This window comes from Cygnus olor, chromosome Z (genome assembly GCF_009769625.2).
Source record: "Cygnus olor isolate bCygOlo1 chromosome Z, bCygOlo1.pri.v2, whole genome shotgun sequence".
NCBI classification, from domain to species: domain Eukaryota; kingdom Metazoa; phylum Chordata; class Aves; order Anseriformes; family Anatidae; genus Cygnus; species Cygnus olor.
The window spans coordinates 48,669,234-48,684,770 of record NC_049198.1 but is presented as its reverse complement, the minus strand read 5'-3'; the positions used below and the strand labels follow the sequence as shown (position 1 = coordinate 48,684,770).

At 48.0% G+C, this 15,537-nt stretch overlaps 2 protein-coding genes across 12 annotated transcripts in view; both read left to right on the top strand.

Moving 5' to 3' along the window:
• Window positions 1-1,717: 1,717 nt before the first annotated feature.
• LOC121061831 lies at window positions 1,718-4,407 on the top strand. Its single transcript, XM_040541238.1, has 2 exons — window positions 1,718-3,219; window positions 3,345-4,407. The coding sequence occupies exons 1-2, from the start codon at window positions 2,996-2,998 to the stop codon at window positions 4,405-4,407; spliced, it is 1,287 nt and encodes a 428-aa protein (XP_040397172.1). The 5' UTR covers window positions 1,718-2,995.
• Window positions 4,408-9,002: 4,595 nt separating this feature from the next.
• The window catches only part of PRRC1 (proline rich coiled-coil 1), a 33,106-nt gene continuing 26,571 nt past the window's right edge, over window positions 9,003-15,537 (top strand). The window contains exon 1 of one of the 11 annotated variants that reach the window (XM_040540896.1): window positions 9,003-10,264. The gene's annotated coding sequence lies outside the window, so the exon portion shown is untranslated. Of the gene's footprint in view, window positions 10,265-10,563; window positions 10,656-10,716; window positions 10,735-10,786; window positions 10,895-10,931; window positions 11,175-11,590; window positions 11,721-11,871; window positions 11,891-11,961; window positions 12,072-15,537 lie in introns of those variants that run through there. The other 10 variants (XM_040540894.1, XM_040540905.1, XM_040540904.1 and 7 more) reach the window with 10 other exon arrangements.

Below are 15,537 nucleotides of genomic sequence, written 5' to 3'. Positions count from 1 at the left end.
TCCCCATCGTCAAAAGGAAAGGGGGAGAAAATATGATGCAAAGGGCTCAATGACTGAGATAAGGACTGGGAGATCACTCCACATTTATCGTCATGGGCAAAACAGATTCGGCATAGGGAGATTAGAAGATTTATTACCCATTGCTAACAAGCTAGAGAAGTGAGAAGCAAAGAAAACAAACTAATACTACCTTCCCCTCATACACCTTCTTCTACCTCCCGCCCCCCACCAAGTGGTGAATGGGAACAGGGAATGGGGGCTGCGGTCAGTCCCTGACACTTCATCTCCGCCACCCCTTCATGGTCACTCTCTGCCCCTGCTCCCCGTGGGGTCCCTCCCACGGGATGCCGTCCTGCCCGAACTGAGCCTGTGGGGGCTGCCCACAGGCAGCAGCTCTTCAAGAACTGCTCCCACACGGCTCCGTACCACAGGGTCCATCCATCCCCCAAGAGCAAACTGCTCCAGCACGGGTCCCCACGGGTGGGCGGCAGCTCCCCCATTTCCCCTGCTCCTGCGTGGGCTCCTCTCCATGGGCTGCAGCTCCGGCCCGGGGCCTGCTCCTGTGGGGGCTCTCTATGGGCCGCAGCCTCCTCCAGGCCACGTCCACCTGCTCCACCGGGGGCTCCTCCATGGGCTGCAGCGTGGAGATCTGCTCCATGTGGGACCCGTGGGCTGCAGGGGGACAGCCTGCTCCACCAGGGGCCTCTCCACAGGCCACAGGGGAACTGCTGCTGCGTGCCTGGAGCACCTGGAGCACCTCCCGCCCTCCTGCTGCACTGTCCTGGGGGATTGCAGTGCTGCTTCTCACTCCTCACTCTACCACTTGCTGTTGTGCAGTAGATTTGTTTTGTTTTGTTTTGTTTTGTTTGTTTGTTTGTTTGCTTTTTCCTTTTCTTAAATCTGCTCTCAGAAAGGCGCAAAAGACATCGCTTACTGGCTCGGTTCTGGGCAGCGGTGGGTCCCTTTGGATCTGGCTGCAACTGGCCCTAATCTAACATGGGGCAGCTGCTGGACTCTTCTTACAGAGGGCACCATGGCAGTCCTCCGCTACCAAAACCATGCCACGTAAACCCACTCGACCAACGACACCTTGACTTGCTAGGTGCCTGATAAACCTCAGGGTACGGATGGCCATCCTGGCTGCCAAGGCACACTGCTGGCTCATGTTTGGCTCGCTGCTGACCAGAACTCCCGATCGTTTTCTGCAGGGCTGATCTCCAGCATCTCATCCCCCAGGCTGTACATATAGCCAGGTGCAGAATCGGGCACTTGTTCTTGTTAAACTTCAGATTGTTGGTGATTGCCCAGCTCTCCAACCTGTCTAGGTCTCTCTTCAGGGCCTCAGCACCCCCGATGGAGTCAACAGCTCCACGCAACTTGCTATCGTCTGTATTGGTATCCCAGTTTGGTATGGGATATCCCTCTTGCCAATTTGGGTCAGCTGTCCTCGCCCACTGCTCTTGCAGAGCCTCTTTGTCCTCCGCAGAGCACTGTGGGTCTTCTCTGCCTGCTCTTGCACAGCCTCTGCCACCATTTGTCCCTCGTGGGGCCTGAACCTGAGCTCTCTGGGTGCATTTTGCTCCAGAGGAGAAGGAGCTGAGCCCTTTAACCTTGCAGGAGACCTTTTCCCTTTCTTGAGCACTGTGGGGCCTGGTGCTATTGACTCATCAGCTTCTTGGTGCTGAGTTGAGCACCTCTGAGTTGGGTGTCTTGCTCCTGCTGGACCTCCTTCCACTCACTCATGTCCCACCACTGCTGGTACCATGGCTTTTTATGTTGCTCTTTCCCTAAATCAAGCACCATGGCACCTGGCCCTCTGCTCCTACAGGGCTCGAAAGCCCTGCTCTGAGCTCCACAGAGAGGGGACGTGTGCTCTCCCAGGGGCTCTGGGCCCTGAGGAGAGAGAGCCCAACGGGGCTGGGCCTTCTGCATCTGCAGGGCCTCTGTGTCTTGACTTGGCTGCAATGAGCTCATTTGGAAACCCCGTCTCCACTTCACGCTGGCGACGCTTTCCCTCCCTGGACTTCCGCGCGTGTCCCTTTGCAGGCTTGTGACCCTTGTGCTCTGGGCTGGCTCCACTCAGGTCTCGAAAACCCCCATGCTCAGGGGCGATGCCACCTTGCTAGAAAATCCACTCCTAAGCCTGACAGGACTTCTTGAGTGTTCTTCATAACCCTGAGAGGACTTCTCTGTTTTTCCCTATCACCAGCCTGGACTTCTCCAGGCCCAGATCTGCCTCCGCTCCTCCTGCCAGGTGCTGCTGGGAAGGTCTTGTCCCCGTTGCAGTCATCCCATTCCCACAGGCTCCACGCTGTGCCCCTAAGCCTACTCTGGTCCATGCTGAACCAGTCCCGGACCCACATCCCCCTCACGGGGCGAGTGCTCCAGCCCCACCGCATCAGTGCTCTCCCCTGAACTCCTCCAGCTTGTCGACGTCTCTCCCGCCCGGGACCCCAAAGAGGACACGATGCCCGGATGAGGCCTGATGGGTGCTAAGCAGAGGGGAACGCCCTGCTCCCTCCAGAGAGGGTCAAAATCAAGGAGATCCCTGAGGGCAAGCCAAGGGCTGCCATTAGCCTGCTGTGGGGAGAACCAGGGCAACCCGAGGGCTGGCCAGCTGTGCTGGAGTGTAGGAAGAGCGGTGTGAGGACTGTGTCGTGCAGCCTCAAAGGCAGGCACGAGGTTTTATGGAATGGACGCTCTTGCTTCATGGGCCTGGAGGTGTCTGCCATGGCCAGGGTGATCTGATGGTGCACTGGGAAGACACGGCCAAGGCTGCAGTGACCGGTGGATAACACCGATGCCGAGAAGAAGACAAACACTTTGTGGGTCAGAGTGGTAAGTGACGTTGTGCTAGACACAGACGCATGTGCTGGGGCCAGAGCGCCGCCAGAGCGAGCGCTGCGGGGCGGGACGGCCCATTGTGATGGCTCCGAGCGATGCACTGTGAGAGCCTGGAGCGACGGATTGTGACTGCGTGGCCCTCGCTGCTCATATGCGGGCGCAGAGTCCCACCCCGCTGGCTAGTGCCCGCACTCCAGCTGAGCGTTTACGCGAGGTCTGGAGTGAGGAGCAAGGTTGGCCTTGGTGCTGGTGTCGTGCTCTGGGAGTTGCTGCAGCAGCTCTCAGTGCCCTTCCCAGAGCCATCAGAGATCCTTCTGCGGCTCTGCCTCGTTCGGGCCGTCAGGAGACCCAGGAGGAGCGCTCGCAGCAGCAGAGGTGAGTGCTACGGAGACGTCTCTCCCTGGGCAGCTGGAAGGGTTTCCTCCTTGAGGGGCCTGCACAACTCTTCCAGCCGCCCCCGGCTCAGCCGATGACCATGGCCTCTTCTCTGCCTTTTGCAGCGTGACACCTGCTGCTGCAGCGCCGGTGAGAGGGAGCGGCTCGTCATCGCCAGTTCTCCCCAGCTCACCTCAGCAGGCGGAGAGCATGGCCACGGCGCTGGACACCCGCTGTCCCATCTGTCTGGACAGCTGGGTGAACCCCAGCTATGTGGTGCCATGCCTCCACTGCTTCTGCTTTAAATGCATCCAGCGGTGGGCTGAGAGCAAGCCCGAGTGCCCCCTCTGCAAGAGGAGGGTGAGCTCCATCGTGCACTCGGTGCGGGCGGACAACAGCTTCAAGGAGCTCGTCATCCCACCACCTGCGGAGGCACCGGTCACCGCCCAGCAGGCAGACGGAGCTCCTGCCCACCCAGCCTCCCGACCAGAGGCTGCAGGACCAGTGCCCACAGCCGCTGTGGGCGGCCTCCACCCCGTCGCCTGGGCGTCCCTGTTCCGGCTGTACCCTGCTGTGCTCCAGCCCCTGCTGCCCTGGCTGCGCCACGAGCTGGGGCAGCTCCTCGGGGATGACGGCAGGGCAGCCTCAGAAGTGCAGCGCAACGTCATCTCAGGCCTGCGCTTCTTTGGCCTGGACGAGGGGGCCCTCACCCTGCTCCTGAGGACCTCCCTGGGAAGGCAGACGGCCGGCTTCGTGCAGCGGCTCATTGTCACTGCCGTGCAGCGGTGCAGCGGGGAGGCCCGAAACATCCTGGGCCTGGGGGCCTCCCGTGCTGCCGGAGGACAGGAAGGCAGCCCTGCAGCACTCCCCAGCCACACTGCCACATCTCTGGGGACACCATCAGCTGGCCCAGAGAGCTCCGAGGGAACCAACGCAGAGGAGCTCCCTGAGACCTCAGATGCTGCCTTCCATGGGGGACCGAGCCGCCTTCCATCCGTCCCGGTTCCTGAGCCTAGAGATCAACAAGTGCCACCGGAGGAACCAGAGGAGGCTGTGGCTGGTCCCTCCACTGCCGGCCAGGGCAGGGACCAAAGACGCAGGGGGCCCCAGCGAGCTGCGAAGAGGAGGGCCCCCACTTCCCACGCCTCTGCCCCACCCGCAAAGAGGCCACCCCGCCGGCGACACTAGGACAGTGCCCCAGGAGCTGGCCAAGCTGGGGCTGGGCCAGCAGATGGGGCACACGCCAGCAACCGGGGGGAACAGGAAGGCTCACAGCAGTCTAAGGCTTTTAGACAAAGCAAATAAAGCCATGAAAACTGCAGAAAATGTCTGAGTATTTGTAACAACACACTTGGTGTCTCTGTCCCTACCCTCGCTGCTTTCTCCCCCTTTTCCTCCTGATACTCCCGCCGCTTCCTCGTGTGTCCGCTGGACCCGAAGGCCGATGGGTTCAGACAGGTGGGAGAAGGGTACGTCGATGCGGCCCTTTGCAGGGCCAGCTGGGGTGTTGGTGCTGGCGTGTTTTTTCCCCACGTACAAGGCACTGTTGAGTTGCAGTGAGTACTCCAGGTGAGCCCGCACTAATGCAGAGCAGAGCGGTACATCCTTTTCCCTCAACCAGCTGGTAATGCAGTGTTTGTCATAAAAGGAAACTGAGTTCATCAAACACAACTTTTCCCTGGCCCACCCATGTTAGTGGTGACCAATGGCTGCATTTTCTTTCAAGTTTTTTTCAGGAACTCTCAAAATAATCTACTGTATAATTTTAAGAAGCACTGAAGACAGACTGACAGACTTGCAATTACCAGGGTCTTTCTTCCCCTTTTTGAAAACTGGGACAATAACATTTGTCAGCCTTCTTATGCCTGGGAGCTCCCCAGATTCCCAAGACCTTGGAAAAACAATTCAGAGGTCTCTTGATGGTATCAGCCAGCTCTTTGAGTACCCTGGGATGAATCCCATTTGGCCCCATAGACATATACGTATCCAGCTGGAGTGGCAAATCATGGTCAAATTCAGAGCTTGCTGGGAGTTCATCATTCTTGCTGTTATGGTCTTTCCACTCAGTGCTCTTGTGGCCCCAGGGCTCATCATGGATTTTAAAGTCAGAGGCGAAGAAGGCACTAAATGCCTCTGCTTCATCTGTGCCACGGCTTGACAAGCTGCATCTGCATGTTTCTTTCAATGTCAGTCCCTGTTACTGAAGGATAGAGGAAAACAGTATTTATTCTCCTGATCCTTTATGTAATTGTCCTAAGGCCCCAGAGTCTCTTCTGATTGCCTTTGGACTTCTCTTCGCAACTTCATCACTGCCTACATTAAAAATCAAGAATAGATAATAATGTGAGGGCTGTACCAGGCTAGGAAGTCTTCTAGTAAATCTTTCACCAACCCCACAGGGAGGCAGCACAACCCCTATGGGTTGTGTTTCTCAGAAGGGAGTCACCAATGACAACATCTTGTTTTTTCTTAATGGAGGTGAACATGATGTGGGGGTGGCTTGCCCATGGTGACCGTTCCAACCTGGATGGGTCATCGTCCACATTATTGTCTCTGCGTCCTTCAAGTTCCAGAGCCACACACCTCTTGTGCAAGAGTAGCTGGGAAGGCAAGGTAGGCGAGAGGGGATTCACCTGCCACCCCCAAGCAGAAACCGGCTTCTGTTCCCCCTTATCTCTTAAGCCACCACTTTCTACCTGGTGGAGAGAGAATAAGGGGTCCTTTGTATCATGTGTGACAATGGTTGACACGTCTGTCCCTGGAATGGTAGAGTATTACTCCATCAGCTGATCTCTTCACAGGCTCCCTGATGCTCCTCAGCCTGCCCACCTTCTCCAGTAGCTCTGCGGTCATGCTGAGCAGTTGTTCTACCTGGATGCACCTCCTACAGGTGTGCTCACTGCTGTTGTTAGCTACTGAGAGACTAAATTGGGCAGACCCGTAATAATACATCTGTTACAAATTCAGAATAACATGTTGTAGAATGAAACTGTAGGATTTTAAGGATCCCAAGAACAATTATTTTTGGATTAATATCGAAGCAATTTAGAAGAATTTGACTCCTACACTTAGCTACACTTAGCTGATTGTTGATGTAGTTTTTGAAAAAAAAAGTTTCTGACCTCAAGGCACTGTTATTTTGCTGTTTTATATATTTGTGCAAGTGAATGATCAGTATTTTTCCATCATATCCATTTTGACTGACTCTCTTGATTGTTTCAAGAGCCAGTTTCACAAGACACATTTTCAAATGTTCCTACTTTCATAAAGATTTTCTTTTAACCTAATCTACTTTTCAAGATACCTGCTTTTAGCATGTCAGTGACTGTGGTTTAATATCAAGAACATCTCAGTAGTTGTGCCTTCCTGAACCAAAAGCATACCAATTTTTGAATAGCTTACTACCTCGAAAATTAAAGAGTCACAATTTAGACACTTCGGAGGCTAATTCCATCACTGTGAGGATTGTATCTTTACTCTTTGCACTTGAATTGATTTGATTCTGCTGTTTTCTTGCATCTTCGCCCTGACTCAATTATATAGGACTAAGGAAGTGTTTTGTGTGCCCATTTAGCCATGACTTCTATAGGAAGGACATAAAGGACATATCAAATAAAAGACAACCTATTATTTGATTTCCCATGAATGAACTTAACACCATTGTGTCAATCTCCCTTGTGACATTTTTGCAACTCCAGCAAGGGTATTTGATATTTCAATAAATCTCATTGCCTTAAACTGTTCTATATAACTTCATGTTATGATCTTAAAAAAACACTTTTTTTTAATAATTTATTTTTTCTTTTAATTGACTCATCAAAATAAAAACACAAAAGCCAAGGAAACTGAAGATTCCTACAATAAAGCAGTGGAAAGATACCATAAATGAAATATCTGTTTTATTTTGTCTGTAACAGCTTAAGACAGATTTAGATCCAAACTGAGGTGGCTCTGCCTTCCGTCTTCCTGCCTCTGCCAGCTCTAGCATTCATGTAACTCAGCAGTAAACTGGTTCAGGGATTTCATTTTCATGTAGTTGAAAAGCAACTCTTTTTCTGTAAAATTCTCAACTGCATCTAGCACATGATGCAGTCACACAGCTGCTAGCTCACGTAAACAGGCTTATTGACTGCAGACAGATTTAGGTCACACTGCTGTGTTCTCAGTTATTGGCTGTTTTTTGCTTGTTGCATATTCTACGCACACACTACAGAAATAAATGGTATACAGGGACTGAAAAATGCAGGGAGTTTTCTTTTTCATTAGCACAGACATATAGAGAAATAGTTAGCGTGATCGCTTTTAAAGTGACATCTCTGTCATTTGAATTTACACCCATGGAAGTGAGAGGAGCAGCAAACACTTCACAGACAGTACTTCAGGTGCTCTGCAAATTTAGGAAGAGATCATTCTGCATTTGCTTCACATTTCAGAAGTATATTTGCAGGTCAAACGACCAGAGGCTAACCCTGCATAAAACCTCAGTTTTAATCCAGATTAAACTTTTTTTTATATATATAAAAAATTAAATACATTTATGATTATGTAATAGATGCACATGGACTTGCCAAAATGCAAAACAAATTACCATTAACATAAATGGTCTAAGAATAATAAATTATGTGTCCTAAATGAAGTTCTGAATCTGACCAACCCTACCTGGTTAATCCTTCATGGCTGAACCTCCTCCAGAAGAACGTTAACTGAACCTTGGGGAACCATGCACTAATTCAGTGGCACAATTTTCAGAGTTTCTGCTAGAAATGAAAACATAGGCTGAGGCTGCTAAAGAAGCATTGTAGTAACAGGTTTCCCTGACCAGCATCTGAAGAACCATTCATGTAAACAGTGGCAGAAAAAGAAGGAAAAAAACGGGAGTTCCCTCTACCCAGCAGGAAGGTAAACAAACTTATTATAAAAGAAAGGCCATGTTTATCAAGCTTTCACTGAGCTTAAAAATAAGCTAAGTAATGGATTTAAAAATATCCTCTGAATACTCAACTGATTATGTTTCAAGCTTCCCATAAGCTGAGGAGCAAGGAGAACCAAACAACATGACCCTGAGGAGTATGGTTATCCCAATTAAAACGGGAGGCACTCAACTGCTGCAGTGAGGGAATTAACATCAAACCCCTTATGGCTCTAGTCCTCAATTACAGTCTATCACATAAAAGAGATGACACAATCACCAGATAAGTAATCTTCAAGACCCCTTCCTCTGCTTGCTTCAGAAATACAACAGAGTTAACTCAGCCTGCGCCGTCTGTTCTGGCTCTACAGTGCAGGACATGTCACAGCCTGTGTCCCTGTGATTGCCCTGCTCACAGCCCCTCTGCTCACCGGGAGGTGAGGGAAGCTCTGACACTGAGGTCTGGCAGGCCACGCTGTACAGGGGACGCTGCTGGCTAGACCATCCCTTTACCTGTACACCTTGAGTCATGGTCAACACCAAGAGATATTGTTTCTTGAAGCACTTTAGATACAGCTGCAGCTATTTATTTTTTTATTTCCACAAGATATCTGCACAACTACAAAACTCCACTGTCATCAGAACACTGAAGAGTATGCTTACATGGGAGCAAATTAAAGAACAAAATGTTATTAAAAAGAGGAGAAAAAAAAGGTTCCCGAACTTTTTTCCATTTTATTCCTTTATTTGATAGTTACCCCTGGGCTGTTTTTTTTTGTTTTGTTTTTGTTTTGTTTTTTTTTGTTACGTACTTTATAGAAGTAATCATATCCATTTCATTTGTGTTCACTGTATCATTTAATAATGGGAATGACAAGACTTATGAAGGTACATTTTAAGTTTGCAAAGCAGTTTTGAAAAAAAATGGATTAAGGAAAATCAAGAGTTATGTCTGTATTACAGAAATTGTTTCAAGAACATGCTATTAATTAAGCTGGTTGCCACAGAGTTGGTAGAGGCCAGACTGAGATCAATATAACAAAACAATTCTGAATGGTTTCCTAAGAATGGGGAATGCAAAATCTTCATTTACACAAATCAATGCACTTGGTGATCTCAGCAATGTCACGATGAATGCTGAGCAGTTTCTGATGGGTTTATACTTAACTTTCAAATAATCACATACCATGCTGAAAAATGATCGGCATGTCTTCCATTTAGCTAAATGAGGGAGTGACTAAATGGCCTTTTATTTAGCAACAGCTAAAATACTGGAATGTTTCAGCCAAAGACAAGGGTGAATTCAACTCAAGTGGATACGGAGTATTTGGCTTTCTGAGGCACGGAAGACAGAACACAAAACGCATCTTGCACACAGGATACAGTAATAAAACCGCCAACAAAAAAAAAAAGTGAGAAGGCAAGTTCTCAGAGCCTAGTGCAAAGTCAAAAGGCATCCTCTGAACCAAGAGGAAGGGAACTGACTCTTCAATCTTATGAGGATTTTGCATATAGTACTTGTAAGAAAAACTGCGTTTTTCTATCCACTTTTCCACTTGACAAGCTGATTCAGACAAAAGGGGGAATGATACAGCCAAGGAATAGATAAAATTAGTCCCCCTGACACACATGGCTGGTTATCTTTTCATTACTGAAATAACATGGAGCAAATAATGATGGTTCTTGAAAAGTTAAGAAGTTTTTCCTAAGCTTCATTGGGTTCAATTGCTCCGAATTCCTCAACCAATTCTCTATTGCACTGGCACTTTATAGTTTTATCATTAAAGCCACTTCTTTTTTTTTACAAACCCTTACTGTACTACGTTGTTTTACACAAAAGATTACGTTTTCGTATTAGTCTGTTGCTTAAGTCTGTCAGTTGATGATTCATTCTGGCATTTCTGAACTGAGCCGGGTCAGATCGATGTTAGTTTACGTTCTGTGGCTGAACACGGAAGTCCATGCTGTAGTATTGATAAAAGTGAGCAACGAAGCGTTTCAAATATGTATCTTAACATCACATCGTCCATGTACTTGAATCATACAACTATTCACGGTTGTGTATGGCCATCTCCCAGCAAAAAGACAGAAGCCTGTTAATCTGAACTCCAGGGTGCCCAACGGCATGCTCGGACTGTAAGTAAGTCCACCACGCCAGTTTTTACCTGGTAGTGAGAAGGCAGGGAGGGTTATTTGCACGCATAAAGCCGGCAAAACGCGTCATTACGAGCGTTAAGGCGAAGCAGTAAAACCAACGGCTCCCATCTGCCGCCCGGAGCCGCCGTTGAACGTGGCACAAGGGGCGGTCCCTTCCCCCTCCCCCCCCCCCCCCCTTTAAACCCTCCGCCGCCATCTTGTGGGGCAGGCAGGGGCGGGGCTCCGTCCGGGCGGCGGCCGCGGGAGACGTGGCAGCGCGTGGCGCTGGGCGGGGCCAGGGCGAGTGGGCGGGCGGCAGCGCGCGTGCGCCGCGCCGCGGGGGCCGCCGGGAGTTGTAGGCGGCGGCGGATGCGGCCCGGGTCCGTGCCTCGTTCGTACCGGCGGGGCGCGGGGCGCGGGCTGCCCCCGAGGCCGCGCGGCGGCGGCGGGGGCCGGGCGGCGGGAGCCGGGTCCGCGGGGGGTGCCCGCAGCGCGGGGCTGGGGGGGCCGCGTTGGCAGCCGGCGGCCGGGAGGGAGTGGCCGGAGGGCTGGGCAGGGCTGGGCCGGGCCGGACGGCGGGGTCGCGCCGCTGCCGTCGCTGCCCCGCGCTCACCGGTGCCGGCTGCGGCGGTAGGGCCGGGGGAGGGCGGGACGGGACGGGGCGGGGGGCTGGGAGCTGCGGGAGGCACCCCCGGGGTGGGTTCGTGCCTGGCCGGGGGCTGGGAGTGCTGGTGCGGGTAGGGCTGCGTGGTTTCGGCCTGTGATGGTGGGACCGGGCGTGGGGATCTCCCCGTGGTCTGTGCGGGGCTGGCCGCAGGGGGTGCCGCGGGGTTGCTGTAGGCAGCGGGAGCACTGATAAATGGATTTACCCGCGATTTATACGATGTATGTTTACTGTCTCATGAAAAAGGTATTTCTTTTTGGGGGAAAAAAAAAAAAAAAACACTCTGTAAGTGCAGGAGCTGTTATATTACATCACATCACGCGGTGTAGCTCTCGCTGCAAGTTGGTGGGATGTACACGCTTACCGCTTTTTGTCTGTTTTAGATGGTGTAATGTAGTCAGATAAAACATCCTGTCCTAAACTAGTAGGTTTGGTCAGCAATGATCAGAGGTCCTCGGTGTTGTACAGGCATTGTGATATTTAAAAATAAAACCTCTGTGGTCAGAGTGCATGTGGTCTGGAACAAATCCAGAGGGGTGGCAGTGGTAGTGAGAATCTGGGAGACAGAATAATTTACAAAAGATTAGAAAGCTTTTGGAAGAGTAAAAACGAACGATTTATATGTTGCTCTATGTGGAACTTCCTGGTTTTTTTGAGTGTTAGGTATGAACTATGATATCCCTGTCTGCAGTAGTCTCAAATTAGGGACAACCACTGCTGGCATGCCTGGCATTTTGTTCCGCCTTGGTGATGTGATAGGTCTGAGGCACACTGGATTCTGATTGGTGATCGGTAAAGGCTTTTTTTTTCTTTTAAGTGAAACGTTGATGTGGGTGTTTTGATTGCCGTTATCTATGCTATGAACATAAAATGGCTATAGGAGGGTTCAGATCATTCTTTTTTTTCCCTTTGCTTGCCTCTCTTTAGAGCTTTGGGCTTTAGGACAAGTCATTTAACACCAGGTTATTAAAATGGTGATCCCTGTATGCCCTTCCTTTGGCTTCAGTGTGGCTTTGTATGTCCTCTAGGACCTGTCTGCAGATTCTGAAGGAAGTCTTATCCCTGGCTCTCTCTCCCTCTCTAAAGTAGAATAAACCAGCGTGAGGAATGTTTCAGATGAAACTTTAACTTCTCGTGTTGAAAGTACGTTGCCTTCAACTAGCATCAACTTCATCTTTAATAGGCTGTCATTCATCTTTGTCATTTTCTTTATTGCTTTCTCCTTGGTCAGTCAGTCTGTTCTGTTTCTAATATTTTATTTGAATCTTTGAGTTCTTGGGCTTTTTTCCCCCTTGGGTTTCTGTCTTGTTCAACGGAAGTATGTGCCTGTGACTCAGTCAATACAACCTAGGATGTACCATTTTATTTGAAGTGGTGTTTGCTTTGGGTGTATGACTCCAAACAGTTGATTTGTTCAGATAAATAAATAAATGGCCACTGCTTATTCTGGAAAGCTGTCAACTCGTGTTTAGCCATTACTAGAGTGAGTAACCACATATAGTGTGTTTCACACTTTAAGTAAAATAGTTATACCTATTGTGATTTACAGATGAGAAGTTTAATAGTGTTTGAATTCAATATTCGAGCTGTACTTTTTTTCATTTTAGGCTCTGCTTGGAGAACAGTTTTGCCCCTTCGAGCTCTTGAGTATGTTGTGTGTCTTTTTTAGCAGGAGTATCTACTGAAATACAAGAAGGGGTTAATTAGTATAAACTCTAAAGTATGACTGATTTCTGGATAACGTGTTTTTATCCATGTGAAATTTGCTAATCTCCATTTGTAGGTAATCTTATCATTACCTGTCAATTTCTGTATATTAGAGTAATAACCTGAAGAATGCTTTTGAAGTATGGTTATGTCATTAAGATTATTGCTGAAATATGAAAGCATATGTAATCACTTCCTATTAATCTTAAGTCAAAAGATGATTAATTTCCCAGCTCAGCCTTTTAGTCTCTAAATCGAATGATTTAGTTCCTGCTTTTAACATCAGCTCCGTTAAAATTTTCAGTTGGAGCTTTAGCCTGATTTTCCGTCAGCATACACAGGCCTTGCATTTGGGAATTGGGTTAATGGCTGAGATTCATCTGGTGAGAATCAGTAAAATACAGTTACCAGTCAGCTAAGGACAGACCTTGCAGATGTGGCACACTTTCTCTCTGTAATGCAAGGATTGAGCGTCTTCTCTAATGCATCCTATTAATACTGATAAAGATTTCTTTTAAACCAACCAAACAAACAAAAAAAAAGATGGAAGCCTAACAAAAGTAATGTTTCTCCTTAAACGAGTTATTTTAAGGATGGCTGGTCACTGGGAATGTGGGGGTGGTGGTGTTTTTTTCTCTATTTTTCTTTTCTGTATCACTTCTTTTGCTTTTGTATAAGCATAAGTAAAGGTTTTCTTCCAATTAAATGTGGTGAGATTATCAAATTTGCGATAGCAACTTCTGGTCAAAAATCAGTAGATGGCAGTACTGCTGTAATTTTCACCTAATTGTACGTACTCCAATTTGCTTGTCTCAGAGTTTCTCCTTTGTCTCTTCAGCTTAGTAATGCACAGTGTTCCAGTTTGCAGGAAGGAATATAAAAGTCTGTGTATTTAAATTAATTTTTGAAGTCATTTTTCCATCTATTCATGTTGCATTACATGGCTATATTTGCTTGAAAAATATTTGCTGACCATAAAGGAGCGATCGAGGAGAGGGGAGAAGTAAAGAACATAGTAAGATGCACATTAGCATTTATTTTTTGGCAAAACAGACTGGCTTGCAGATTTGCAGCATGGCTGGCTTTGATGAACAGTATTTTGTAGAAAGTTAGGTGCAATAAAAACTGTCTATGTAAAAAGCAGAAAACCTCACTGTAGCTTCTATAAAGACTTATATCGTTAAGAAATGAAGCATAGTTTTCAGGGGCTACTGATTGTAAATTGGGTTTGGCCTGTAGTACAAATAACGATTTAAACATTTATTTTTATTTTTTTTAGAAATCACTAAAAGACAGGCTATTTCAAGCAGTAATTAAGGATTTGTAGGATTTACTGGGAAACTGCTGCCCTGCAGCTTCTCTGAGGGAAGCTGGAAATCCTCATTGGAAACTTTGTTGAGGACATTATTTTTGAAGTTTGTGGATTCCTTGTATTTTTTTTTCTGTTCTTACACATTTCTCATATACTGCTTGCTTCCCAATTTCTCACATATAACTGTGTTCAGACAGGCCATTTAGATTCAAGTGCTAATCCATACATGCTGCAGAATTAGTTTTAATTATATATAATGCTGGACTCTTTTGACATGATGAGCTATTATCTTCCAATTACATCTATTGTATTTTTCCTTTCCTTTCCTTTTGCGCATTCCCTTCTCTCTTGTCTTATCTCTTATTTTTCTCTTTAACTTTTTTTTTTTTAAGTTATGTTTACGCATGCAGCACATGCAAACTATGACTGGCTTATGTTGAGAATTCAGTATTTAGAAAGCTGTTACTTGTGCAGGCTGCCAGGTCAGGACTTCACAATGAATTTGACTGTTGTGTGACATTTCTCAATCTTGTGTTCTTCATAGAGCACGGTCTGTTTCCCTCTCAGAGCTGCTTGGGTGCAAAAGAGTGTCTTGGGGCAGGGGTGTATCAGGGAGTAGGAGCTCACAGAAAACGTGAAGACACATGTAAGCTAAAAGGCAGGGGATTGGGTAGATGGAAAAAGACAAGAGTGAAAGTAATGAATTGAGAGGGGGAGGAAAATATTACAGGCTGCCGTGGCTGTGTGTTATGTGACGGAATAAAGAAATGTCTGCCTTTCCACGCAGAGGTGGGGAGAAGTTGTCTTTTCTCCAGTTATTGACAAAAATCCCAATGGATTATAGCGGACAATATATGATGGAGTATATGATGTGTTAGGGTCAGAGGATAAAATTTGAGGCAGACAGAAGGGAGGCAGAGCAGTATACTTGTGACGGGGTACCATCAGGAAGGCATCCAGGCTACTGGGGACGTTGCCTGGTGGTGCACACCCAGAGCTGTGGAGCCCAGGGGAACAGGAACAACCCTACCACTGGTAGGGTTCCCCTCTTGAGCTTCTGTCTTTGACCAGGCTGGGTTGGCAGATGGTTGGCTGTCCTGCAGAGTCTCCCCAGTGAGGGGAGAAAACGTGAAACCACTGATTTTAATTTTTTTTAAATTTCAAATTTTGAGCCCCCTCCTTTTTTTTTTTTTTTTTTTTTTAAATCATTCTGCTTCAGGAACTGGCTTGCAATTTTTGCCGCAAGTTTGCGGGTGCTGTAGCAGTTCTGTTATTTTTAAAGGCAGTAGAGAAAAGCAACTACAGAGTCTATTTACATTACTGCTTATCCCTAGTTTTCCAGATGTCAGTTCAGGTTTCTTTTTTTCGTCAGCATCTTTTTTTGGCCCCACCTCCCCTCCCCCTTCCTGAATCTCCAATGTCTGTCTGGCTTTGAAAAATGTTCTGTGTGGAGTTTTTGAGAAGTGGCCCTGTGGAACCTTTTCAGTCACTCTGCATGCCCACGGTATTTAATTTTGGTATCAGCTGCATTCAAGCAGGAGATCAGCGGAGCCTCGATGAAATAAGATGTTTCTAGGAGGTTTGGGTCAG